Here is a 26383-nt window from a genome sequence, read left to right on the forward strand (position 1 = left end):
ATAGCATGCAGTCTATATGTCCTAACTGACAGCTCTCAATGCATAATGCATTTTTTATTTTAATGAATAGCCAGCTTGCTTTGATGGCTTTTATTCATTATTTACCTCCCTCCCATTGGAGATTCCTTTGGCGGGGGAGCGGGCTAGCTGCTGTAGCTCCAGCCTCCTCCTCTCATACAGTGCTCAGGTACCGACCTCCGTTGTTAGCGTGCATATAAAGGGGCCCTGTTTCTCTTCCTTTTTTTTTTCCAGCCAGCAAACGGCTCCCAATCCCCATCTTTAATGTGGAGTGTTTGGTGAGCACAGCACAGGGAGGATGTAAATCCCCTTTGCCTGCCTCTTGCTGCTGCTTTCTTTTGCTGGATTGCTTTGAATTGGTGAAAGCAGCCAATGGTTAATCTCCCTAGTGACAGGCTCCTAAAAGTAAGTGTGTGTGTGTGAATACACAACCTTCCACACACACACTCCCTCCCCCAAGGTGTGACCCAAAGTTATTGATCCCCTGCTTTAGGAGCTTTCATTTGCTACAAGGCACTTGGCCGCATCCTGCACACAGTGAGGAAAACAAGGGTTGCTCACCACAGAGGAGCTCGTTCTCTCCCATCCTATCCACTGGAATATTCCATAAAGTAACTCCAGCATCTTGCACAAGACACTTCTCAGTCCATGCCCAAACCAGGACGTGCTGTGACCTGTATGGCATGGCAAGGACATCCCAGCACATTGCTCTCAAGGCCATCGATATTACCTGTCCCCCTTCTCTGCAGTGTCTCTGCTTACTGTGCAATACAGCAATGCTGACAGGGCAAGGGAGAGCTTCAGCCCCAGCCCCGTTTCCTTTGTGATCTGTGCATTCGATCCTTCCATGGGAATTGAAGTGGGAGGCATGGTCCTGAGGCAGCCTGTGGCTCCCCGAGTGTGTGGGCCTGGCGGGTCCCAGACGTAAGGAGGGGGGCAGAGTTTCTGCATGCTTCAGGGATGTGGGTAGGATGCTAATTACAACAAAAGCCAGAAGAAATGAGGCTCTGTCAAGGCCAAGGTGTGGCTCTGGGGTTCTTCTCTAGCCTGTTGTGGGGAATTGAGTCGCTTGTCTCCCCAGCATACAACCCATGGACTTGTGGGGAAAGATGCAGTGTCTAGGATTTGGTTTGTGGGTGGCAGAAGGAGATAACCATTGGACCCATCATGGGGGGACATCCCCCTGCGAAGGAACAGAAACCTGGATGGAATGTTATGCCTCTGGGGACATATCTTAGCTCCAGAATCTCCCCTGCCAAGGAGCATGGAAATGCCTCCCTCCCTCTCATCCTCTTTTCTCCTTCCTGCTTGTTAGTGTTTCTGATTGATCCTTCCCTAAGTGCCCATTTCAGTAACTTGCCAAGTAGCAATAAAAAGCTCGCTGGGGTGTCCCTGAGTGACATGAAGCCTCCTGATTTAGGGCATGTGAGAAGTTCAGATTCCTTCTTGTCTTGTGCATGTGGCCCTGCCGCAGCTCCAAGCCAGGACCTCGTTTTGTGGATGGGGCCTTGTTTGCTCACAGCCGACTCTTCACCCGCCACCATTCATTTCCTTTGTTTCAGTTATAGGGGGTCTTTTGAGGGGAAAAATCCCCAAGCGCTCCAGAAGGATCAGTCCCTAAGGTTGTACCAGCGATCCTGCACAACCTCCAGTGGGGAGGCTGGTTTGGCACCACTCCGGTGCAGCTTTCCCAGAGGTTCCTAGCTGCAGCCGGTGTGAGAATGGCTGGCTGGAGGAGTCAATGTCTCCTTTCTGAGCAAGAGCTTAATGCTGAAATTTCCCCTCCACTGTTCCCTATCCAGTTCTGCCTTTTCTTGTAACGCAGGAGTTAATGGAACTGCTAAAAGCACTGAGCCCCTTAGGGGAGAGAGGCAGATTCCCACTGTGGGAGGGCCCCAGTCCGTCTGTCTGAGCCTGTCTCATGTTTTTCACCATCGTATCTGAGATGCTCAAGCCTGGCTGTGGACTGCCATATTTCTGAAGTTAACTGGTAAACGCATCTGATGGTGAATTGCCTCTGAGGGATCAGCCAGGTGACCTCTGAATGGCAGAGCATCATTGGGTTTAGGCTGCAGTCGCATTAGGGAGAGTTTGAGGTAGGGAAAGAGAGAACAATAGGGGACTGTTTACAAAAGGAAACCGGCAAGGGTGTGAACTGGAGCGTCACTGGGTTTGTGGGCTGGTCTTGGACCCCTTGGGGCCTGGGGATCGCTGCTTCTAGTGGCCCTGGGCAGATGCTGTCTGCAGCAGTGTACTCAGAAATACAGGTTTGGATCCCACGCCCTGTCTCCTGGCTGAAGCCCTATAGCTCTCACTGACAGTCACTTTGGAAAACAAAAGGCTGTTAGACTATTAAGAGAAGCCCATTAATTCCTCAGCAGATGATCCCGATGTCCTGTCACGCTGCTCTTGCATCACACACAGGAATCATTCTCCTCCTACGCTCTGCAGAAATCCAAACCTTAATGACATGTGCCAATATCCATAATGACGTGTGCCAGTATCCATCCTTTTGCGCTTTACCATCCTCCTCCTGCATCACACGTTCCATTCTTTCCTGTAACTCTCACCCACACGCACTGCAGTCTTCTGCCGTCACCACCCAGGATACACCTCCTCAGCTCTGACAGGCAGACAGCCCTTTGCAGATCTTAAATCCAGATGAACAGCTATTACAAGTTTTACTTTGCATTGTGCATCTCAGACAAACAGGTAACCTGCCTCGCTATCTGGAGTTAAATAATACACAACAGCAGACAGCACACGACATTAGAGACAGCAATCAGTGAAAAAATGATGCAATGAATAAATGAAGGTGCAGGCGGTTGAGAGGCTGGTTGAGGAACTCAAAGGCAAGGGAGAGAAGAGATGAAGAGGCAGGAAACGCAGGGAGGCTGTCCAGGTGGCAGGAGCAGCAGGGGGGAAGGCTCTTATGCCCAAAGCAGTGAGGCACTGACAGAAAAGGGAGGAGGCAGGTGCTAGATATGTAAAGGGAATAGGAAGTAAGGCAGAGAGAGAAGGTCTGGGAGGTAAGGCTGGAGCAGGATGCTGGGACCCAGCCCAGGCTCTTGCCTGGCAGTACTGCACTGTCCTGGCAGGAATGGTGCTCATCTTAGGGTGTTACTGATGGAAGTATGTGTGCTGGATGCCCAGTCACCACTCTGGTATGAAGCCCACCTGAATGTGTCCGTAGCCCATATGCCCCCCCAGGGTCTTTGGATGGTGGGGGAGGCTCTTCTCTTACGTTGTTTATACACTGGTGATTGTGTTGCTATTCCTCAGTCAGGCCAGGAGGAATAAGCTGGATAAGTGGGGTGGGTACGGTAACTCTGACAGGAAAGCCTTGCAGCAAACAGCCATCTGCCCAAAACACCCTATGGCCCAGAAGTCTGTTATAAACATAGGGCCCCCGAAAGGATGCCAGTGAGGAGACAGCTAGATAGGGAGGTTGATTGGGCGGGGGGGGGGGGGGAAGAGATGGGGAGGGAAAGGAATGGGGGACCCATGTCGCTGACTTGGAGACATCCTGACCTAGGTTACCAGTACCCTCCAGCCAGGGTTTGAGCTGCTGGGGTCCCCTTTGTATGGTGTGAGTTGCCAAGGTCTATGGGTGCTGGCTCAGTGGCCGGGTTGGTGAGGACTCTGAAGAGGAAGTGAACAGTCTCTGTGTTCTAGGGGGCTGACGGGGTCACATCTGTGAGGCTGGCTCTGTCTTCCTCAGGGAGACTGTCTGACTGCAGTCCTGTAGGGCATGCTCCCTGGGCCTCTCGCTCCCCTGCACTGAGGCAGCCTGTAGCCGGACACAGCTGCTGGTACAGCAGATTCTGTCTAGCAGGCTCCTTGTTGGACTCTGTCTCCTCTGCCCAGGAAATGTGGCTAAGGCAGTGTGTGAACCCTGGGCGTGTGCAAACGGGTGCTGGGAGCATGCAGACGGGTGCTGGGGGCATGCTGGGGGTCTGAGGGGCATGCTGACTTCTCCTGGGACTGGGTGGAGGGATTGGGCATGTGCTGACCAACTCATGGGGAGAGGCACCCTTTGCTCCCTCACAAAGAAGCCTGTAGTCAGCTGGTTGGGAAATCCTTTTATTGTCTCCCTCTGACCTGCTGAACCCTTCCTGCCAGATGAGTCATCACAGCAAAGGATGTAACCCCAGCAGCTCCCTACTGGAAACACTCCCCCACCCCACCTCCCCAATCAGTGATCAGCAGCCTGATGTGCACCTATTATACCAAGTCTTGTCAAGTTCCAGGAGAAGCAGGCAGCTAAATCCATCTCCCAGCTCAGGCTCAGCAAGCACCCTGCTGTGGAGAGAGCGATCCCAGCCTGCTCTACAAAGCCACTCTTCAGGCTTCCTTTCCCCCTGCCCCTCGCCCACAGTAGCTGGGAGCTCCCTGGGTCATCTCCTATGAAGGTATCTCCCTGGGTCCCCCTTGCAGGGACATGTCTCTGGTAGGCTCATGAGTCAGGACTGTTAATAGAGCAGAAGAGGGAAGAAAATCCTCCTCTCTGTGCGGCTTGGTAAATTTTTCCCTCCTAGCCGCTGACTGGAATACATCCCCTCCGCCCCCTTCCCTGACTTCCTACGCCTGACTAGAATACATCCTCCACCAGGCTCCCCAGCCAGCCTCCTTTCCTGAGAAATCCCACCTCCGTAGGAGTCATTCCGGTGCCTCATGCTAGCGTCTTGTCTCGAGGATCTGGACAATTTATCCCCCAAGTGCTAGATCAGATAAACTCAGCATAGATCAGCATCGCCTCAGGAACAGCATCACAGGCTGACAGGATGGTGGCTCTCCGCATCACAGCAGGGCTCTCTGCCTGTGGCGGTACTGAACTTCCTGTTTGGGTTGATGGGGAATTTTGGACATGGAACTTTTCTGAGCAAGAGGGAACCTGCTACTTGGAAGAGCCTGCCTGGATGTTTACAGGCAGGGGCTATGCAGATGGCCCCTGTGACTGAGGTTCTTGGTAACAGAAGGGAGTGGATGCCCTGAGTGGGGTCGGTGGCAGTGGGTGGATCTGGAATCCCAATGCCATGTGAGAATATTCTCACACTCAGTCCCCTGCGGTCACTGCCTTTGCCGGCACCTACCCCCTCCCTCACACTCTTGTGATGTTATGGGGGGCAGGTGGGAACCCTCAGCACTCCACTGGCTGCAGTCCCTGGTTGTATTTGGAGCCATGGCCAAGGTAGTCCAGGCCTGTGGAGACTCTTCCGTTCTGACCCTCAGCCTAGGTATCAGAGCTCTGACACATCCAGAGGGGAGATGAAACTGAATCAGAGCCAAGCAGAACAGATTCATTCTTGAACAGCTCACATGAGTCTGTGCAAGGACCAAGCATTAGGCTATTTGCTGGCTTCGCTGAATTTCTCAGAAGGGGGCGCACTGTCTGTGACCTGGCATCAGCTACCAGGAATGGCTTCATCTAAGGCCCCTGTAAGAAGGAAATTTTCTCCCTAGGCCAGCAACGTCTCGGCAGGATGGGAGTCCTGCCTTGAATGGGCAGCTCTTTGGGCAAGAGCTGCCTTTGACCCAGCAGCCACTGTGGCCTGTCCCCTCTGTTTTCAGATCAGAATTTAGAGACATGGTTTCCTTCAGCAGGGGATAGAGGCTGCAGACAGTGGCCCTGTTCCTGCTCCCCATCGGCTTCAAAGAGTGTTATGAAAGGAACCTCCTGCCTGGCTACTGAGCAAATAGTCGGGACCTTGTTAACCACACCTGCCTAACCCTCTCATCCCCGGCCTGCCACAGGGGCACAGTAGCAGCCTCCCCTAAGGCAGGATTGTGCCACAAGACCCTTGTGGGGTGGGGGGAGGAATGGAGGATCAGCACTGCACCCCAGAATTGCAACTAGGTAACAAATGAGATTGATGTGTGAGAACATATTTACACCTAAGGATGGTGAGCAGAGATTTGGCTGGCAACAAGCAGCTGTTCACATGCCTCAGAGGAGCAGAGTTGATTTGCATCGTAATAAATATTCATCAGCTCTAAAAACGTTAAATTAGAGTTCTGGATTGCTGAAAAATACCATTTTTTCTGCCTCATTTCTCTTCTCTCTCAAATTGAATCCTCCCCAGCTGTGGAAGGTGGGGGTTTGCTCTTGACAAGGCCTATCCTTTGTTTCTGCCCAGATACTCCTGGTTCCATATCTGGGCTGCAGGTCGCTGTCTAGTCCTTGGGGGGCGGGAAATGAGCACACATCAGTAGCAGAGACATTAATGCAGGCAGGCATGCTCTCCAAACCCAGGTAGGATTGAGGAGGCTCACACTCACCTAAAAATAAACATCGGCACATCCACAGACCTTTCTGAGCCTGACTCACCGTTGGATTTCCCTGCTCCCCAGGATCCTGCCCAGAAACGGTACCGTAACCTGTCAGGGAACAGGTTTACACCACTGACTGAGTGGAACATTTGCTGCTAGTGGTCACAGAATTGCGGTGACATTTGGGATTGGCAAGCATCCCTGGGACTGATTCCTGCTCTTTAGCACCCTGAAAAGGCTTTAGTGCAGCCTTGTGCAATGTGTTGGTTTATACTGAAAAATGCATAATGCTCTGACTGTGAATGTGGAAACAAGAACTGCTTCTTGTGCTTCATCACTCTGCCTTGTATTCCCTACCATGTCTGTTGGGACTCACATCACGGTATCGATAAAGATAGTTTAGAGAGCGGGTTGGTGGGTATGAACACGCCTACAGATGTGTCCTCCACATTGAGAGTGTTCTGCAGGTGTTGAGGACATGAGAACCGTGAGTTAATGCACAGGGCGTTACGTTCGCAGGCGTAGGTTTAAGCTCTGATTTGGTTACAAGTAACTATCTGGATGTTTCAACCTCATCCATTTCCCAATCAAAACGTAGCACAGCTTGGGAATTGGCAATTTTTGCATGCGAGAGCCTGGTACTGCAATAGTAGAGATACTGAAGGTGAGGAGCACGGTGCACTGGCAAAGCTGTCTGTGTGGGGGCTGATGCAGGGGGCAGATAGTAAAACAGCCCGGGGAGGGAGGGCTCGATCAGTATTGAATAACATTGGCAGAGCTGTCACCAGAATACGTAGGCATAAAAGTTATTGCTCAAGCACCGATCACCATAGTATCTACGTGTGTGGACCCAACACCAGAGTAACAGGGGTGACGTGGGTCAGGATTAGGGTGCATTGGCAGAACTGGGCAGAGAAGCCTGCTCGGTACTTGGATCAAGGCAGTGCTAGAAGATTTCCACTTTTGTGAGGATCAGACTTGCCCCCAAATTGAGAATCCCCAAAGCCCAATTTGGAACCTCCTGCAATATTTCACCTCCCCTAGCTCACGTTCAGGCTGCCATTGATTCGGGGGGGGGGGGGGGGGGTCAGAGTCGGAGTATAGAACACCTCAACTCGCTGATGACTATGTACTACTGCCTGGTTTTGTTTGAATGATACTCCAGAGCCCCACCCCGAAGGAGAGGCCCAAGGGGAGGAAAAGGGGGACAGTCCGCATGTCTGAAACAAACCACTTGGCCCAAGGAACTCATTCAGGCCCTTGAAACTAGGAGCCTGTCTTCTGAGGGGGATAAAGGCAGCAGAGCTATGCTTCATGCTAATTCTGAGGTCTGATCAGTGTTTTGGGGAAATTTTATAAGGAACAGAAAAAGGCTTTAAATAAATACAGAGGAAAAACACATCCAGATGGGACTGTTCAAGTACTGGCTGATTAGGGGCTGCTGGTGGATTTAGCTTTTCTAAGCAAATATAGGTCCCTTAGCAGCACTTGTTGGAATAGGGAAGCAGCAGGAATATTTAGCAGCTGCTGTGTACAAACAGGTTCAGAGTGGGGAGGAGGGTGTTCCATGGTCTGGATTTGGTAGTTCTGCAGAGTGGCTGCAGCTAGATGTGAAAGCTTACCTGGTGAAGTGGTGTATGCTGCCCTCTGCTAGTGAACGGTGGAATGCCTTGCTGTTGAAGGCTGCTGGCAAGCCCTGTGTGTATGGTAATGGTCTGTCAATGACTTGCCATAAATTAAAGCAGCTGAAAGGATTTTGCTTGATGTTTCCAGCCAGGTTCCTTTGAGTGAGAGCAGGCAGGTGACGTTTCAGCCCCCAGAGAAAATACTTGGAAAGTCAAGAGTGACTGGAAAGAGGGGCTGAGAACTGGAGAGTCTGGGTGAGCCGTCCAGCATTTGCACCAGGCAGAGGGTGACCACGCTCTGTGCAGCTCTCAGAAGTATTTGCCCCAAGCCAGCTGGCAGTTCACCAGCTGGAGGTGGAGATTTGACTCCAGTTAAAAACTGAAACCCAACGTTCAGCCACTTTCTCTGATTATGCACTTCCTGCAAGTGATGGAGAGAGCAACAGGAAGGGACCAGACTGCAAAGAGTTAATTCAGTGGCCAGGATTAGCAACAGAGAGGATGGCCCCAGCCAAGTCACTGGGATGGCCCTCTGTGCAAAGTGTGCATCCTTATTGGGTCTGAGAAAGCCAGGCGATAAAGTCCCAAGGAAGGGCATGAAAAGGAGAGAGCACGAGTGGGGGAAAAAAGTAAACATGCAGGCCAATTAATGAGACCCATCCATTGATCATCCATTTCTCAGGCCCCCCTTCAGTCAGGCACACAGAGAGGGTCTCCCTTGGAACAGAAAGTCATGGAGAGAGCAGTGGGTGGGGCAGGTTTGCCATGTTCCACCAGTGATCGATCAAATGAGGATCTAGCCTTGGGGTGGTGCTAGGGAGGTTTATATTACCGGAGGTATTGATGAGGAGCCATAGTGCCTTGGCTCAGAGACTGACCCCTCCTGTCCTAACTAGAACTGTGTCTCCTGTTTCTGACAGCACCGGCAGCTCTTGAAGGACAGTTTCATGGTGGAGCTGGTAGAGGGGGCTCGGAAACTGCGCCACGTCTTTCTTTTCACTGACCTGTTCCTGTGCGCCAAGCTCAAGAAGCAGCTTGGAGGGTGAGGATTTCCCTGCTTCACACCCCATTTTCCTGTTCTTCACACCCTATATGCAGAGCAGTGGACTTGGCAGAATGCTAGTTCAGTGCATACTGACTGCACCTGTGCACCCAACTCAGCAAAGCTGCGGCCCATACAGGGAACATTGTACAGTGCAGCGTTGTCCTTCAGATGAGACGCTTCGGGGAGTTAAATACTGCGTGGCTATCTTCCAGAGAGCCGGGGTGCTAACTGCGGCATCCTGGACAAATTCCAGCAGGGGTCATTTAACTCTGCCTCCCTTTATTCCCCCTGCAGTTTCAGGTGGTGGTCTTCGCTTCCTGTTGCAGCCTGCACGTAGTGTTACTTGCTATCTCCCTCTAGTGGCTGGATCTCACTGGGGTTTATGAGGCAGCTACAGCTTGTGAAAAACTTCTACAGCAGGCAGCAGAGGCTCCTGCTTTTAGATCCAGAAGTCCCAGGTTCAGTCCTTAAGCTCTTGTGCAGCAAGCTGCTGCGTTCTGCCTCAGAGATGGTTGTATTGAAAGATATCCCTGTATTTGGGAAGTGCTTTGGGATGCTTCAGAGTGAGCACTTTAAAAGAAATAAAATCTACGTGCAGCACCAGCGGGCAGCAAACTGTACATAGCATGGTAGGGGGGTTTGGCTCCTTCAAGGTTCATTGCTGGAAAACAGACCTACCCCAACTGTGCCTCCATCTCAGGGATTACAGTGAGGTTGAGCCTATTTCACTATCTTGTAACTTGCCGTGCTGAAACCGTCACGGGGGAAAAGCATGGAAAGAGCAGTGTGAGCTTATGGAGTGCAAGGGTGTTTAAAGCCCTGTCCCCTCTTCTTTTCAGGAAAAGCCAGCAGTATGATTGTAAATGGTACATTCCGCTCACAGACCTCAGCTTCCAAACTGTGGACGAGTCCGAGGCAGTGCCCAACATCCCACTCGTGCCTGACGAGGAGCTGGATGCCATGAAGATCAAGATCTCCCAGATAAAGAATGACATCCAGCGAGAAAAGGTAATGGCAGGTGGAGCTGTCTTCCCCAAGCCCAGGGTGCACGTTGCGTCCGAAACTGGAGATGGGGTGCTGCTGGGGAGTAACTCACCTCCAGAGTTTGTTTGTTTGGACAGGTAATGCCGCAAGCAAGCACTTGCTTGTGATATGCTGTAGAACTAAACTTTGGTTATGCATGTAGTTGATGGGCAGGCAGCTATACCTAGGCATGATGCATTATCCCTTGTGTGATAGTGTCCTCTGGGCATCCAGGAATAACACAGCATCCAGTAGCTAGGTGTTGATTGTTCTCATGGTGTTGGCAGGCCCTGCTCATGGTGCTATGTCTTTGGATACACGTCCTGTTGAAGGAGGAATGGGGTGGCTTTTGTGCCGAGGGCACACAAGAGCAGATAGAAGTGTGGTGAGCCTGTTTTTCAGAGATTTCGGCTCTTGGATATCTAAGCACGAGCCTGGGTGTGGCTTTGGTCACATACAAAGATACCTCTGAATTTTCACCATATCAGCAGTGCCTTCTAAGTGTGTTTGAAGCCTAGCGGATTTGGATGGATAAGCAAGTCTATAGATAAACATGTCAACCTCTTTCACTGTCACCAGGCAAACAGTGGGCTCTGTGCCTCTAATGTTGGCCTCTCTTCATTTGCTAGACGTGCGCTTTCTCAGGTGTCGCAGAATCCAAGCCATTCTATCCCCAAGAAGGAAAGCCAAGAGTGCAGAGGTTGAGAACCCTGCTATGTAACCAGCAGGGTACAAACATCTTCAGCATTTTTTCCCCCCATAGTTACAAAGGACACATTTCCAGTCCACAGTCTTGGATAGCTCTTCAGAGAGGTTTCTTGGGAAGAGAAGGGTAGTATGAATAGCATCCATGGGAAAATCTCTTAACTGACTCAGCTGGTGATTCACACGTGAGTTTAGACACTTCAGGGCCAAAGCATGTGCCTGACTGGGCTCTGGGATTTAAGCATCCAAGGAGAATCTTGCTCTTAGTTTTCCTCTGTTGAAAACTGGTTTAGATGCATACAGCTAGGAGAAGGATTGGGGGCTGCTATTGCTGCATAACCCAAGTGGCTCCAGCACACCATTTGCACAGGAGATGCTTAATTAAGGATGCTTTTGAAAGTGCCCCTCAGTGCTGTTCTGTGGGGGAGCACTGGTCGTACGGGTTTGGAGGCTCCTAGTCAAATGTGCACTGTACAGTCTGGGGCAGTGAATAGCTTCCCCATGTAGAGCCTTCAGCAGGAAGGGCTGTTCAAATGAACAGCTGTGAGTAGTGCCCAGAGCTGGGCCTGATGGGAAATGTATTGACTGTTGTACCTAGAGTTCCCTCTTTCCTAAGTGGGGTGGAGCTCCACCCACCCCGTCAGCAGAACCACTGCTGCGTGGAAGTGTTGTTTGGCCACCTGTACAGGGAAGAGGGGGACAGATCAGAAAATCGAGCCAAATCTCCTCCTCCACATTGATTCTGGCATGAGACCACCATAATGTGGTCTAATGGGGGACTTCAGTCACCCTGACATCTGCTGGGAGAGCAATACAGTAGTGCACAGAGAATCCAGGAAGTTTTTGGAGAGTGTTGAGGACAACTTCCTGGTGCAACTACTGGAGGAACTAACCAGGGACCATTCTCCTCTTGACCTGCTGCTTACAAACAGGGAAGAATTGGTAGGGGAAGTAGAAGTGGGTGGCAACCTGGGCAGCAGTGACCATGAGATGGTTGAGTTCAGGATCCTCACAAAAGAAAGAAAGGAGGGCAGCAGAAAACAGACCCTGGACTTCAGAAAAGCAGACTTTGACTCCCTTAGGGAACTGATTGGCCGGATCCCCTGGGAGGTTAATATGAGGGGGGAAAGGAGTCCAGGAGAGCTGGCTGTATTTTAAAGAAGCCATATTGAGGGCACAGGAACAAACCATCCCGATGTGCAGAAAGAATAGCAAACATGGCAAGCGACCAGCTTGGCTTAACAGTGAAATCTTTGGTGAATTCAAACAAAAAAAGGAAGCTTATAAGAAGTGGAAACTTGGACAGATGACGAGGGAGGAGAATAAAAATATTGCTGAGCATGTAGGGGTGTAATCAGGAAGGCCAAAACACAACTAGAGTTGCAGCTAGCAAGGGATGTGAAGGGTAACAAAAAGGGTTTCTATAGGTATGTTAGCAACAAAAAAAAGGTCAGGGAAAGTGTGTGCCCCTTAATGAATGAGGGAGGCAACCTAGTGACAGATGATGTGGAAAAAGCTGATGTGGAAAAATGCTTTTTTTGCCTCGGTCTTCACAGATAAGGTCAGCTCCCACACTGCTGTCCTGGGCGACACAGTATGGGGAGGAGGTGAGCAGCCCGCAGTGGTGAAAGAACAGGTTGAGGACTATGTAGAAAAGCTGGACATGCACAAGTCAATGGGTCCAGATCTAATGCTTCCGAGGGTGTTGAGGGAATTGGCTGATGTGATTGCAGAGCCATTGGGCGATATCTTTGAAAACTCGTGGTAATCAGGGGAGATCTCAGACAACTGGAAAAAGGCAAATATAGTGCCCATCTTTAAAAAAGAGAAGGAGAACCTGGGGAACTACAGAGCTGTCAGCCTCACCTCAGTTCCTGGAAAAATCATGGAGTAGGTCCTCCAGCTAAATATCGTGAAGCACTTGGAGGAGAGGAAGGTGATCAGGAACAGTCAACATGGATTCATCCAGGGCAAGTCATGCCTGACAAACCTGATTGCCTTCTATGATGAGATAAGTGGCTCTGTGGCTATGGGGAAAGCAGTGGACGTGATATAACTTGACTTTAGCAAAGCTTTTGCTACGGTCTTCCACAGTATTCTTGCCAGCAAGTTAAAAAAGTATGGATTGGATGAATGGACTATAAGGCGGACAGAAAGCTGGATAGATTGTCGGGCTCAATGGGTAGTGATCAATGGCTCGATGTCTAGTTGACAGCCGGTATCAAGCGAAGTACCCCAGGGGTCAGTCCTGGAGCCGGTTTTGTTCAACATCTTTATTAATTATGTGAATGATGGGATGGATTGCACCCTCAGCAAGTTTGCAGATGACACTAAACTGGGGGAAGAGGTAGATACGCTGGAGGGTAGGGATAGGGTCCAGAGTGACCTAGACAAATTGGAGGATTGGACCAAAAGAAATCTGATGAGGTTCAACAAGGACAAGTGCAGAGTCCTGCACTTAGAACGGAAGAATCCCATGTACCGCTACAGAGTGGTGACTGACTAGCTAAGCAGCAGTTCTGCAGAAAAAGACCTGGGGATTACAGTGGATGAGAAGCTGGATATGAGTCAGCAGTGTGTCCTTGTTGCCAAGAAGGTTAACGGCATATTGGGCTGCATTAGTAGGGACATTGCCAGTAGATTGAGGGAAGTGATTATTCCTCTCTATTCAGCACTGGTGAGGCCACATCTGGAGTACTGTGTCCAGTTTTGGGCCCCCCACTACAGAAAGGATGTGGACAAATTGGAGGGAGTCCAGCAGAGGGCAACGAAAATGATCACGGGGCTGGGGCATGTGATTTATGAGGAGAGGCTGAGGGAACTGGTCTTGTTTAGTCTGCAGAAGAGAAGAGTGAGGGGGGATTTGATAGCAGCCTTTGGGTTCCAAAGAGGATGGAGCTCGGTTGTTCTCAGTGGTGGCAGATGACAGAACAAGGAGCAATGGTCTCAAGTTGCAGTGGGGGAGGTCTAGGTTGGATATTAGGAAACACTATTTCACTAGAAGGGTGGTGAAGGTCTGGAATCGGTTACGTAGGGAGGTGGTGGAATCTCCATCCTTAGGTTTTGGAGGCCCCGCTTGACAAAGCCCTTGCTGGGATGATTTAGTTGGTGTTGGTCCTGCTTTGAGCAGGGGTTTGGACTAGATGACCTCCTGAGGTCTCTTCCAACCCTAATCTTCTATGATTCTGTGAATGTGTCTCTGTTCTCTAGAGGGCTAACAAGGGCAGCAAGGTCATTGAGAGGTTGAAAAAGAAGCTGTCTGAGCAGGAATCCCTGCTGTTGCTGATGTCTCCCAACATGGCTTTCCGGGTTCACAACCGGAACGGCAAGGTAAGCTGCTCCACGGGTGTCTCTGGGGCCTTGCATACAGGACCGAGAATGAGGCACCAGGGGGACGTTTGTGTGCATGTGCGTGTCACTGTGCCCCACCCAAGGGAATCGGAGCTGCTCAAGCATTTGTCAGTTTGTAATTGTCTCGTTGTCCAGTGGCTGATCTGAAAATAGTCTCCAAGCTGCAGGTGTCCAGCCCATGCCGCACTGAAGGCCACTTCGGCAACTTACTAGGAGCCCAAGGGTTAATTTGCATGTATATTTGCGTTTTTTAAAATAAAATCAGAAATTTACCCCTCACCCTAGTATCTGCCTGTGCTTGGATCTAACTGGATAGGGGTGGGAACTGCATCACTTCCCCGGGACAAAGCCCTGCAACTGCTGTGCCGTAGCCTCATCCGTTAGTAAAGTTGCATGGGGAGGGTACTCATAGGTCTAATTTCATTGGCCCCTGACTGCTAACAGACTATGGGAGATTCTCTCTCAGCTAGTAGGAGAGGCTCATGGTGTTAGGTTTATCTCCAGCGCTGTATGTGTGGGGTTATTGGTGACTGTGGTATCTGTGTGTACTCGGCAGTGGATCATTTCAAGATCTAGTCACCAGCATTTTCTTCAGCTCATTTCGAAGGCATTTTGGCATCTGCTTCCTTAGCCACACATCTGCCTAGTCTCCCATGGCACGCACTATTGGATGGCCTGGCCAGAGTAGACTGCAGTCATGGAACCTCGTGCTGCCACAGTCCCAGCTGCCATTGACAGGGTGGTCGTTTGAAGAAGCCCAGGCTGCAGGTGTCCTTGCTGGTGCTGAAGGCATGCTGTTGGGAGGGCGTTCACAGTGCCACGGTCCCATCTGGCACTGCCAAAGCAGTGCTGGGAGGAAGCAGGCAGGTGTACTAGTGGGGTCTGGATCCAGTAACTCTCACTGGGAGGTGGCGGGTCAGAATGTCACGTTCCTTGTTCCCATGTCTCTTCCTGCATAGAGTTACACATTCCTCATCTCATCGGACTACGAACGGGCAGAGTGGAGAGAGAACATCCGGGAGCAGCAGAAGAAATGTGAGTGTCACTTGACCAATCAGAGCCCTTGTCTTAGGGCGTTCTAGGGACCATCCAACTGGGTGACCTCAGCGCATATGCCCCTTCCCCCTCCCCCCCCGGAGGAGGAGTCAGGAAAGGGATTGTCCAACCCTTCCCCTATCCTGGGGAGTTAGATAGAAGTGGGGAATGGCCCCCTGCCACAAGGAAGAGGAGATGCATGAATATCCAGGAGACAACGTGGATGCCTTTTCTTCTCATGCCCTGTCGCTGCAGTTGAAGCCAGTGGAGATGCTTTTGCTCCCAGCCCCTAGAAGTGAACGTCCAGGAGCAAGGGCACAGGGAGAGCTCTCCCCAATGGAGTCATTTCTCCCATTGGCCTGCCAAAACCAGAGTCATCTGCCTTTCTGGGGCAGTGAAAGGCCCACCCCGTTCCCCTGGCCTTTGTCTGAAGGGGTTGCTTTATTTTTGGAAAGGGGTTGGCTATGGCTCTGCAAGGGGAGAAGAGTCTCTTTCATTCTGTGTGCAAGATCCAGAGACTATCCATAGAACAAGTGAGCCCCTACATGTGACTGGGCTGAAGTATGGCTGGGGGTCTGTGCTTGAACCATGGTTCCTTCCAAACACAGAAACGCTCCCTTATGCCATCTGCTAACATTGCCCTGGAAGCATCTGAAAGTACCCCCTGCCTGGGCTGGGGGGAGTGTCCAGGGAGCTCTGTGCCCTGTGCAGATACCTTTCCCTCTGAATTTCCTTGACAGGCTTTAAAAGCTTTTCACTCACATCCGTGGAGCTCCAGATGCTGACAAACTCTTGCGTCAAGCTTCAGACCGTCCACAACATCCCCCTCACCATCAATAAAGAAGGTGAGAGCGGTCGTCAGTGCCCTTGTGTGGACCAGCTGCAGTCATGACCCACCCCCTGCCTTTCCTTTACACCCCCTTGTCCTGCTCTTACCATTCCTTCTGGCCAGAGGCCTCAAGGCAGCTGTGAGTGGATGGTCTTGTAAAACAATCCCAATTCTGACCACACTTAAACCCTGAACAACCCAGTTCTGCTGCAGCTAGTTACTGTAGGAAGATTTGATTGCACAATCCCTGCCCCCAGAAGTTTGCTCTGGGTAGACAAGATGCAGCAAGCAGAGGGAGCGGGCAGGGGAGGGTCTGCTCAAAGGTTCCAGAGTTATTCAGTCCCACAGTATAATAAACAACCTGTGGAATGTTTGCAGTTCACTTTCTCTCCTCCTAGTTTCTCTCCCACTGCTCCTTTGACAATGAATTCCTGCCCATCCTCTGTAGCTTTACTCCATCTCTCCCATTGTTATTGGGTGGATTCTCATATTATTTCAGTCATTACCATTCCTTTTGCTTTCCCCCATCGTTCAATGGACTGAAGTCCCTTCTCCTGTCCTCCTACCACTAACCCCCTAGCCATTGTACCCACAACCCCACTCCTTCCTCCTGGAGTACAGCCCCTCCACTTCCCTGGCACACGTATGTCTGTGGGATTGTCTCTTTGGTATATTCTTTAGAATGTGATTTTAAAACGAACGGGCTGGACATGAGAAAAAGGTGTAAAGTAGCCACAGCCCTGCCTATGACTGAGACAGGCGCAGGATTTTCAGATTGCATGTTTGTGGTGGGGGAGCCGCTCTGTTCCGTTGTGCTGTCTCCATCCTCATCAGCTGAAGGCATTAGTGTGAAATCATTTTAGCTGACTTGGTGAAATTCGTGGACTACGTGTTTGACGGGGAGGGCATTTGTAATGAAATGATGGGTGCTGCTGCTGCAAAAACGTGAAATGAAGCAAACGTAGGGAGGCAAGATGTCTGAGATGCTGGGAGCACGTTTCTGCTGGTTCTCAGTGAGTAGATTTGCAGAGGAGTGGTGCATGTCAGTTAGTGTGATGGTGACTTTGCAGATATGAGTCCAGCATTCAGAAATGCAGCCTGTACATAATCACTGTGTATCATATGGTCTTCTCTGTAGAGATCGGGGCGTAGGCAGTCTGGCCTACTGGTTGTTACTGGGCTGGTGTCATGGAGCCAAGGACTGGCCACAAGATGGTAGTTGGCAAGCAGGGATCAGAGTCGGTGCAAGAACTGAAATAAGTAGGCAAGAGTCCTGGTCAGAGTCAGGCCAGGGTCAGAGACTCAGGATCAGGAGTAGTTACCAGGCTGGAGTCAGGAGGCAAGAGTCAGTGGCAGGCCGGAGTCGAAGACCAAAGATCAGACAGCGGGGCAAGGTCTGGAGCTGCGGCAGCCAGAATTCTGTGTGCTTGCCCAAGCAACTTCTTGGATCACCTCCAGGGTTAAGTAGTAACCGTGGGCCAATCAGAAGGCCGCAGGGTACTGTTGCTCTGAACGCTTTGGGCGGCACTTCCTGCAGCAACTAATCTCCACAGTGCTCCTAGGTTGCAGCTCTGCATGGTGTCCTGGTGGTGATGGGGGAATGTCAGCTGCCCCAGACTCCAGTCCCGCAGATCCTTACAATCTCTGACTCTTAATGCCAGGCCACTGCTTAAAGGGATGCCAGCAATTTAAGACTCACGCTTCTGTCTGAAAAGTTTTACCTACTGTGGTTACAAGTAACGGCTAAGATCAGTGTCGCTGACAAATTAGAGTGAAAATCCTCGATCGAGAGAGAAGAAAAGCTGAGTCGGACCTACGTTTTTCCTAACTCTGCCACTGACTGGCTGGGTTACTTTGGGTAAATTCCTTCACTGCTCTGTGCCTGTTTCCTCTGCAATGCTTACCAGTCTCGCCTGTTTAGATGAGAAGTTCTTTGAGGCAGGGACTCTCGCTTACTCTGTAAAGTGCCCAGCTCACTGGGGCCCTGATCTCGCTTAGGACCAGCAGGTGCTGCTGTAATATAAATAATAATATTTTTCAGTTTTCCTTTGTGCAGTTGACAGCCCTCTGTGAATAGTCATTTTCACTGCTTTACCTGTATAGTCAGTTGGTTTCTTCTGTTGTTTGGGTCTTTCGCAGCAACACTGGGGGAGATGAAAAATTTAAAAATAACGAAGTGTGATTGTAAAAGCTCCAGAATTGTCAAGAGGACTCTGGGACAGGAGCGATACCTGGAGCAACTTACAACTCCTTTCTAAAAAAAGCTGACTAGATGTCATGTTCCTGCTACCAGGGTTAGACACTTCATCTTCCACCCTGCAATCTCTGTGATGTAAATCTGCTCTCAGTGTCTTCCCTTTTGCCACCTCTCTGAAGCTGAACTAAAATCTCTTGGGTCTTTTGTACAGATGATGAATCGCCCGGGCTTTATGGATTCCTGAACGTCATTGTTCATTCTGCCACGGGGTTCAAGCAGAGCACAAGTGAGTGGCAGATCTGTGATGTGCAAGTGGGGGTCTGTTAGGGCCAAAGGACAGGAATGGGGTACTCTGGGCGCAGAGATGTCAGTTTGGGGATACAGGGTTTGGTGAGGAGAATCAGTTTGGGTGATTGGGAGTGGGAGATTAGTGTACATTTGGGGGATGCTGACTAGCTTTTTGTAGCAATAAAAACTCTCAAATAGATCAGGCTCCAACACTAATCATTTCACTCTTACCCTGTTTTCTGTCATTTTTCTTACCATATGTGCTGCTTACCCAACAGTTTATGGGTAAATCGGCTCTTGCTCCCTCATTGCCCATTTTCCAACCCTGTTTGATCCTGCAGTGAAATGTCAAGGCTCAGTCTCTGACCCCACAGTAACAATGTCCATGGTAATAAACACTGGATTAGGAATTCACTGGAGGATCAAGCAGGAGGCAAAGCTGAGCAGTGTGGGGTGTGGAGAGAGTCCTTGTTAAAATACACACACGGTTTCTGCAGCAGCTAAGGTAACCAATCCAATTTCCATTGAAGTCAGTGGGGTCTTCCTGTGGGCTTTGCTGAGCGTTGGAATGGACCCTAACTTCCAGGGTGCACACGCTTCTCTCTGTGTAACTGCACACAAAACAAGCCTAAGAAAAGAGGAGACAAAGTGCCCTTTCTACTAAGTGACAGAAATGCACCTCCTGGGCTGAATTGAGGACTTTATAATCACAGTGTAATACAGGCCATGCACTAGCCCAGGATAAGCCTCACTATGCCACCCATCTACACGGAGGGTTTGCACTGGTGTAGCTACACTGGTTCCAGTGTCCTCAGTATAGAGAGGCCTTTAGGTGAGAGAGAATCTAGGAAGCAGTGGTTATAGAAAAAGGTTATGTTAATCTTAACAAAGCCTCTGATTCTATGTCTCCCCTACAGACCTGTACTGCACGTTGGAGGTGGATTCCTTTGGATATTTTGTGAACAAAGCTAAGACCAGAGTGTACAGGGACACTACAGAGCCCAATTGGAATGAGGTGGGTATGGATAGTTCTTCGTGTGATTTATCAGCCATGCTGGGCCTTGTTTATCCCCTTGAGGCAGAACATTTGCAAATGAAGAGGCTGTTTGGTTTGCAATCTGTACTGCATGAACTGGACCCTTCTCACATGTGCAGCACACCTGAAAGCACAGTCTGCAGGGTTCCTGTCATTTCCTCTGGGCTCTTACCATTTGTAGGAGATTTTAATCTTGATGAAATGAATGTCTCAGCAGCAGATGCACTTTGCATGATCAGCCAGCTGATTGCACAGCCTTTATTTGTGTGTGTGTCTGTGTCTGTGTATTTTTTTTTAAAGTATCTGTGGAAACACATTGAATAGGGAAGTATTTTTCGAAGGAGAGGGTACAGTTATAAATTTAGCTTTCAGCCTCCACCTTCTTTATAGCAGGCTTATTTTAAACCTAGTGAAGTGTAATTAAACACAAGAAATATGGGACCATCTATTTCTTCAGCGGTACACCACTACAACATATTGAAACTTGACCAAGGGACCAAGCATCTTTCATGCTCGCCTCCAAAGTGCCCCCCAAATGGACTCAATACTGTTCTGCTCGACCTCTCTTTAAGACCCACTCCATTAGATGAAAGATCTTTGTCAGTCACTTGAGTGGTTCCTTCAGATTGATTTCAGTGAGGCTATACAGAGTCAAATATCCAGAAGACACTATCTCCTTGTTAACTAATTGCTGCTCTTCTCCTTCTCCTCTCCCTTCCCCTTGCTGCAGGAGTTTGAGATTGAGCTGGAGGGCTCACAGACCCTACGGATTTTGTGCTATGAAAAATGCTATAACAAAACCAAGCTCACCAAAGAAGATGGAGAGATCACAGATCGAATCATGGGAAAAGGCCAGATCCAGGTGGGGCTGCCCTTATCCATTCCTAAGCCCTGCGCTAGGATAAACAGTGGAGCTTTTGATTCCTGGAGCTCCCTTGTCTCTTGGAGAACGCACCGAATGCTGGAAGACTGGCAGCCAGGTTGAGGATTCTTTGAGACACCGCTGGGAGGTTAAATGTGTTACTGGCCTTTTTTATACTCCTCTGGCCGCAACAGTGGTGGCGTTCTGCAGGGGGTTTATTGTTGGAGATAATTGGGGGATTCATCTTCTGTCCTGTCTCAAATCCTCCCTGGAGAGAATTCATGGTCACAACTCGAAGTCACTGGGGCCTATGTGCTCCATTTGCACAGGGAAAGAGAAAGTGAGGGGAGTGGCTTTGTGTGAGAGACACGGGGTGGCCTCTATCAGTCCCCTAATAAGTCAGTCTAGAGAAAATGCTATCTGCCCTAAAGTACATGCCGTGAGTGTATTGACGTGATGGTAAAACCAAGCAGGACTCTGACAACAGCCATGTTCAGAACTTTGTGTCCATGACAACAGGGTACATCTAAGATTTAAATGGGCTGTTTGACCTCTTCTTCATTCAGCGTGTAACATTTCTGTGTTTTGCAAGCACCAGAGTTTGGAGAGATGATGGGCTGGCAGCAAAAGGGGCTGATGCTCCCAGAGAATTGAGTGGCGGTGGCCTAAAGTTCTGGGCATTAAGTTTCTGGCAAAGATCCCAGCTGTTATAGGATGGGGGCTGGTTGAACATGTTGAATTATTCCCTCTCCGGCTCCAAATCTCTTCCCTTCTGTTCTGAAGCCCCAGTGACATGCCTGGACAGTTGTCCTGAGTATGATATTTGTTTGAGTTAGACCATAAGCTGTTCAAGGCATGTACCCTGTCTGTGCATGTGTTCTGTAAAGCGTCCTGTATGCTTATGGCACTCTATGAAATAACTACCAGCACTCTTCACCCATTTCTGTCCGTTTCCTCACCACTTCCTCGGCATCGCTTTCTTGGACAGCTGAGTGGTAACTGCACAGGCCTTGTCCTCCTGTTTCCAAGGGAAATAGTCCTACAGATCCATATCTGTTATATCAGTATAACTGCGTCAATCTGGGGTGTAAAAAATCCCACCCAGGTGTAGACAGCATTATGTTGGCGGGAGAGCTTCTCCTGTTGACATAGCTACCACCTCTTGCGGAGCTGATGGGAGACGCTCTCCCATTGGGGTAGGAGCGTCTTCAGTGAAGCGCTGCAGCAGCGTTTTAAGTATAGACCTGCCCTTAGTCCCTTTCCCAGACCTGAAGACGAGCTCTGAGTAGCTCAAAAGCATGTTTGTCTCACCAACAGAAGTTGATCCAATAAAAGATATTACCTCCCACACCTTGTCTCCCGCATAGCACAGTCAGGCTAACGGGGACTGGTTACTTCCCTTGGGGCTGTGCTGACTGATGCTCAAAGTTTCAGCCCTGAAGCTCTTAGTTGTGCTTTCGTCAGTGCACCCCCAAGTCACCAAACCCTGGATTTTCCAAAGGTTTCAGGTAGAGCTGGTTTAAAAAAAAATTCTTTAAAACTTTTTTGGACAAAAAATGGCTTTTCGGTGAAACAGACATTTTCACAAAAACCTTATTTTTTTGTTAAATTTTTCCATTTTTTCATAATTGAAAAAACAAAATTGTTTTGGGTTAAACTTCTCAGTTTTCAATCAGGAAAACAAAACAAAAAAAAATAAAAATAATTAAAATTGGTTTGGGGGATTTTCGTTTTTGGACAAAAAACCTGAACGTTTTTAAGGAAATATTTCAATAAAATAATTTTTGACCGGCTCTAAAGTCAGGTTTCCACTGTAGCACTAAATATAAACAATCTCCCACCTTTTCATGTTTTACTGGATTTTTTTCCCCCCTAATTTTACAAAGAAACCCTTCTGTCACATTTCTGAACAGGCTGAAATTAGGCCAAGTCAGGCTGTCCTTAATTCTCAGGAACGTCTGTCTCATCACAGTGTTTATTTTCAGGACTATTGTGTAGTTCAAAAAAAAGAAAAGAGGAAAAAAAGCAGTCCTAAAATAACCACACTGCTGGGATCTGTGTTGATAAGAATTGCTACGGGCCGATTTATTTTTTTAAGAGGCCACTGAACGCTCCTTTTTAAAATCAGGAAATACTTCTAATATAACAAAAATCCTGGGGATAAACTGGTGGGAATTCTAACTAGTGATGTCCGCATTTGCTCCTTTTGCTATTTTGAATATTTGTTTTCTTTCAAGACTTTTCCAGAGACTTTTGGTTTGTGCCGTTTTTTCATTTAATAGCCTCTGGGGCTTTGTGGTGTTGTCATTATCCAGGCCAAAGTCTGCCCTGGGTTAAGATGTACACCATTCTAACTATGGGTTTCAGAGTAGCAGCCGTGTTAGTCTGTATTCGCAAAAAGAAAAGGAGTACTTGTGGCACCTTAGAGACTAACCAATTTATTTGAGCATAAGCTTTTGTGAGCTACAGCTCACTTCATCGGATGCATTCAGTGGAAAATACCCATTCTATGGAAGCCAATGGGAGTGGGGTGAGCTTTTCCACGGGCTCATTGAGCCTAACCTAGCCTCCCAGAACAGTCAGAGTCACATCCACATCCTCCCTCTGCAAAAACTAGGAAAACATTTATTTTGGCTAAAACCACCGTGTATTAGAAACCATTTATTAGAAACCATTTATTATTATTGTAAATCGGTGACTTCCCACTGCTGGGATTTGTGAATCACCAAACTCCGTGCTGCAGAGACAAAGACAATGAGTCTAGAAGACCAGGACTGTGTTTGCTGTGAAAAGTTTATTAGCTCTGTCTGTTGCATAATGGAAGAGGAGGAAGGAAGGCTCTAAATTGGTCCATGGTGTGCAGAAAATTGTGGAGGCTTCCAGGAACGGGCAGCAGTTTAATGGCTCCCATTGCTCATATGTTCCTTTCCTATGGAATGTTTTACCTACCTCTTTTACATCCACATGTAAGAGCTTTATTATTGTTTGTAGACTCCAAATTTCCCCACGTTTTTATGAGCCTCAGAACTTTATTGTGAGTGTGCTGCTTGTGAACCTAGCAGTAAAATCCCCCTCCTAGGGCCCCTTCTCCCTGTCATAGGAAGGGCAGCAAGCTGAAGGGCTCTTTAACACCCTGTGTATGCACAGACATGCCTACTTACCATGTCCGATGCACTGATAAATGAAGTGAAGACAGAAGATGGGCTTCTGCAGCATTTCTCAAAAGCAGCCACTGTGGCCGCTTGCAGCCACAACGGGCTTTTCATGCAGCCACAGCCTCCTGGGCAGTAATGGGAGACGGGGGGGGGGGGGCAAAGCAGTGGTCCCTCCCACAGGGCCACCAGCAGGGGTTGGACCCTGCCCCCCTCTGGAGAGACAAATGCTGGCGGAGCAGGCAGCTAGTGAGTTCCCCAGCTTCCTGGGGAGAGGAGGGCCAGGCTCCAGCAGCAGGCTCGGGGGGTGGCAGGCAGCAGGCTCTGGCCACGGGGCTCCAACCCCCAATTGCGGGGCTCTCCCATCGCCCCTGGCCCCTGCTGCCTCTGCCAGCCCATTGTTTTTTCCCCTGCTTGCCCCCTACTGACCTCCCCATCCAAGGCTTAATTTGTCCCTTGGCTTGCCAGGACTAAGTAAGTCTTCTGCTGTGAAAAGTGATATTTGTATGCCTGTTAATATCACTTTTCACAGCAGCAGACTTACTTGCTAGCAAGTCTTTTTAAAAAAGCAAAAGAAACAACAACAAAAAATACAAGAACCTGCAGAGCATCTTATTTATGTTTCTATTCTGTTTAGGGCCAGTAAAGAGTAGAGACAACTGCATTATTTTTATTATTGAGTCTTCAAAACGTTTCAGTAAATTACAATGATTTGGCTGTGTATATGTGCATATGTATTTATTTTTCCTAAAGTTAATTATTTTAGGAAAAATTTGTCAGCACAGCCACCAGCACTTTGAGGCCACCAAAAAATTTGTTGTGAGAACCCCTGTTCTAGGGCACGGTGCAGGGATGCGGGGGCTGGTGTTAGGATATTGTTTTGTATTACCATAGCAGGGAACTCCTGGTTTAGTTGCATGGAGACTATCAGCTCCACTCATCTCTAGCTAAGATTTTTTTCCTCTCCATTGGGCCCTTTTGCCCTCTGGATTTTGCCCTTCTCCGTCTAGCAGGCTCATTTCCCTGTGTCTCTAGCTCTGCAGGAATTAACATGGAAGCCTTTTGTTTACTCTTCTGACTGCATCCGGGTGAGTGAGGATGTCAGCGTAAATATGCCCAGCCCTGGGATAGGCTGCAAGAGTGAACTGACACTGTGCACTATGATCCTGCTCCTAAAGCCAGTACAGTTCTGAACAACAGTCCCTTTCTCTGCATGAGCAGCTCAGGCAAGCCCAACCCTCTTTCCCCCAAAACAGTGCTGGAAAATCAGGGGGTGGGGGTGGGGGTGGGGGTGGGAAGGAGGATGTGACCTTAGAGCACAAATATTCTGATGCTCTAATAGCAGTTCGCCAATATTCCTCTGTTGCCATGCAAGACCATCACCCCTATCTGTTCCATTATCTGGGCTGGCTTGTAGAATTGCACGGGCTATCTCTCTTCCTCTTTCTGTTATTTAGACCTACAGATACATGTTTTTCATGCAAAACTGACAGTCACAGGCTGCAGCCCCCAAGATCCACCTCCAAAACCATTTCCACACTCGAGTTAATTTAAGAAGCTTGGCCATGCGGAACAGCATCCTAGCAATGAAAAGAGGGTGGAAATGAAGAAAGCTCTGGGTCATGCCTAAAGGGCACTGGGGGAAGGATTAACATGACAGTGGAGAGCTCTAGGAAGACTGGGTCCAGGCAGGACTGGGTGCTTCCAGAAGTAACAAGCCACAGACAATAGTTTCCCACTGGTTACAGTTAGAAACCACTGGAGTGTGAAACTGCCATGGAAATTTAATAAAGGGAGGAAGTAATATGAATAAATAACATAAAATGCACTACCTGAAAGGAGGTGTTTCTTGTTTCCTCCGCTTCCCTCTTCCGTCGATTCCTCTTTCTCTCAGTCCTTCCTTTTTCCCTTTATGTATCTTTCCTTTGCTCTTTCTGTGAAAAGCCAGTGCACACTGTGATGGGTTACTGAGCCAGACCAGAGCCTTTTCTCCTTAGTCCCTGGCTTACCTTCCCCACCACCCCGTTTCCTGCTGTCCCTCTGCCACATGCCTTTTCCACCTACATTCCTAATTTGGGTCTCTTCTCCTTGTGCCTGACCCATGAGGTGCTAAGTGCCCTCAGCTCCCGTTTCCACCACCTTCTCCTCCTCCTCTTCCTCCTGGTCATCATCATTTTTACTTAAATGGGTGCCAAGGCTCCTTAACTGCTTCTGGGCCAAGGTCCTTCCTGCAGAAATCCCTGTTGTGCTGAGCTGGTTTATGCTGTTGTGATCTGTGCAGGCTTTAGAGAGGAATTTGCTTGGCTCATTTGCGTTTCACTTTATAGGTCACCACAAGGGAACACCAAGGAACAGGCAGCTGTGAAACTCAGCAGGGCCAATAGAGCAGTTCTGTTCACACTGCAGCTGAATATTTGCTAGCAACAGCAGAGTTTAAAGGTGGTCCTGGCCTGGTTTCCCTGAGCAATGAGGAGAACTATGCTAGCCAGACTCTGTTATAGACTGTCTTCCCTACCTCATAGGAGGGAGTCTGTGGCAGGTCTGTCCTTGTCCTCTTTGGTTGTGGAAACACACCAGACACAAGCTTTAACTGATTCAGGAGATGCATGGAGAGAGCCCTGGGTATTAAACCAAGTTGAATGAAACTGATACACAGTCTGAAATCATGACAGAGGCAGCCTTCTCTCAGAGCCCTCCCCAGCCTTCTGTAACACGTTCAGACTGACAGCATCGTTGTGGCCTAGTTCGCTTACAGCAGTTGTCCTCTGTGGGGGCACATCATCTGCAGATTTTGTTCTCTTCCTGGATGTTCCATTTTCCAGGTCATTGATCAATAAATCAGACCTAAAGCCAGTCAATGTGACCCCCCCCTGCTTGTCAGCACCCCCTCTGTGCTGAAGTGTCTCACTCACTAGCACCTTTTGTCTTCATCCTCCAGCCAGCGCCC

The 26383-nt window shown here is 49.2% G+C and overlaps 1 protein-coding gene across 2 annotated transcripts in view; it reads left to right on the forward strand.

Moving 5' to 3' along the window:
* BCR (BCR activator of RhoGEF and GTPase) overlaps positions 1-26383 on the forward strand; it is a 135555-nt gene that overhangs the window by 87243 nt on the left and 21929 nt on the right. The window contains exons 9-16 of one of the 2 annotated variants that reach the window (XM_073313721.1): positions 8834-8955; positions 9798-9966; positions 13897-14016; positions 14997-15072; positions 15813-15917; positions 18310-18384; positions 19304-19401; positions 20153-20284. In XM_073313721.1, the coding sequence (XP_073169822.1) occupies positions 8834-8955; positions 9798-9966; positions 13897-14016; positions 14997-15072; positions 15813-15917; positions 18310-18384; positions 19304-19401; positions 20153-20284 (897 nt within the window). The remainder of the gene's footprint in view (positions 1-8833; positions 8956-9797; positions 9967-13896; positions 14017-14996; positions 15073-15812; positions 15918-18309; positions 18385-19303; positions 19402-20152; positions 20285-26383) is intronic. The other variant, XM_073313722.1, reaches the window with a different exon arrangement.

The sequence above is a fragment of the Lepidochelys kempii genome, chromosome 15 (genome assembly GCF_965140265.1).
Source record: "Lepidochelys kempii isolate rLepKem1 chromosome 15, rLepKem1.hap2, whole genome shotgun sequence".
NCBI classification, from domain to species: Eukaryota; Metazoa; Chordata; order Testudines; family Cheloniidae; genus Lepidochelys; species Lepidochelys kempii.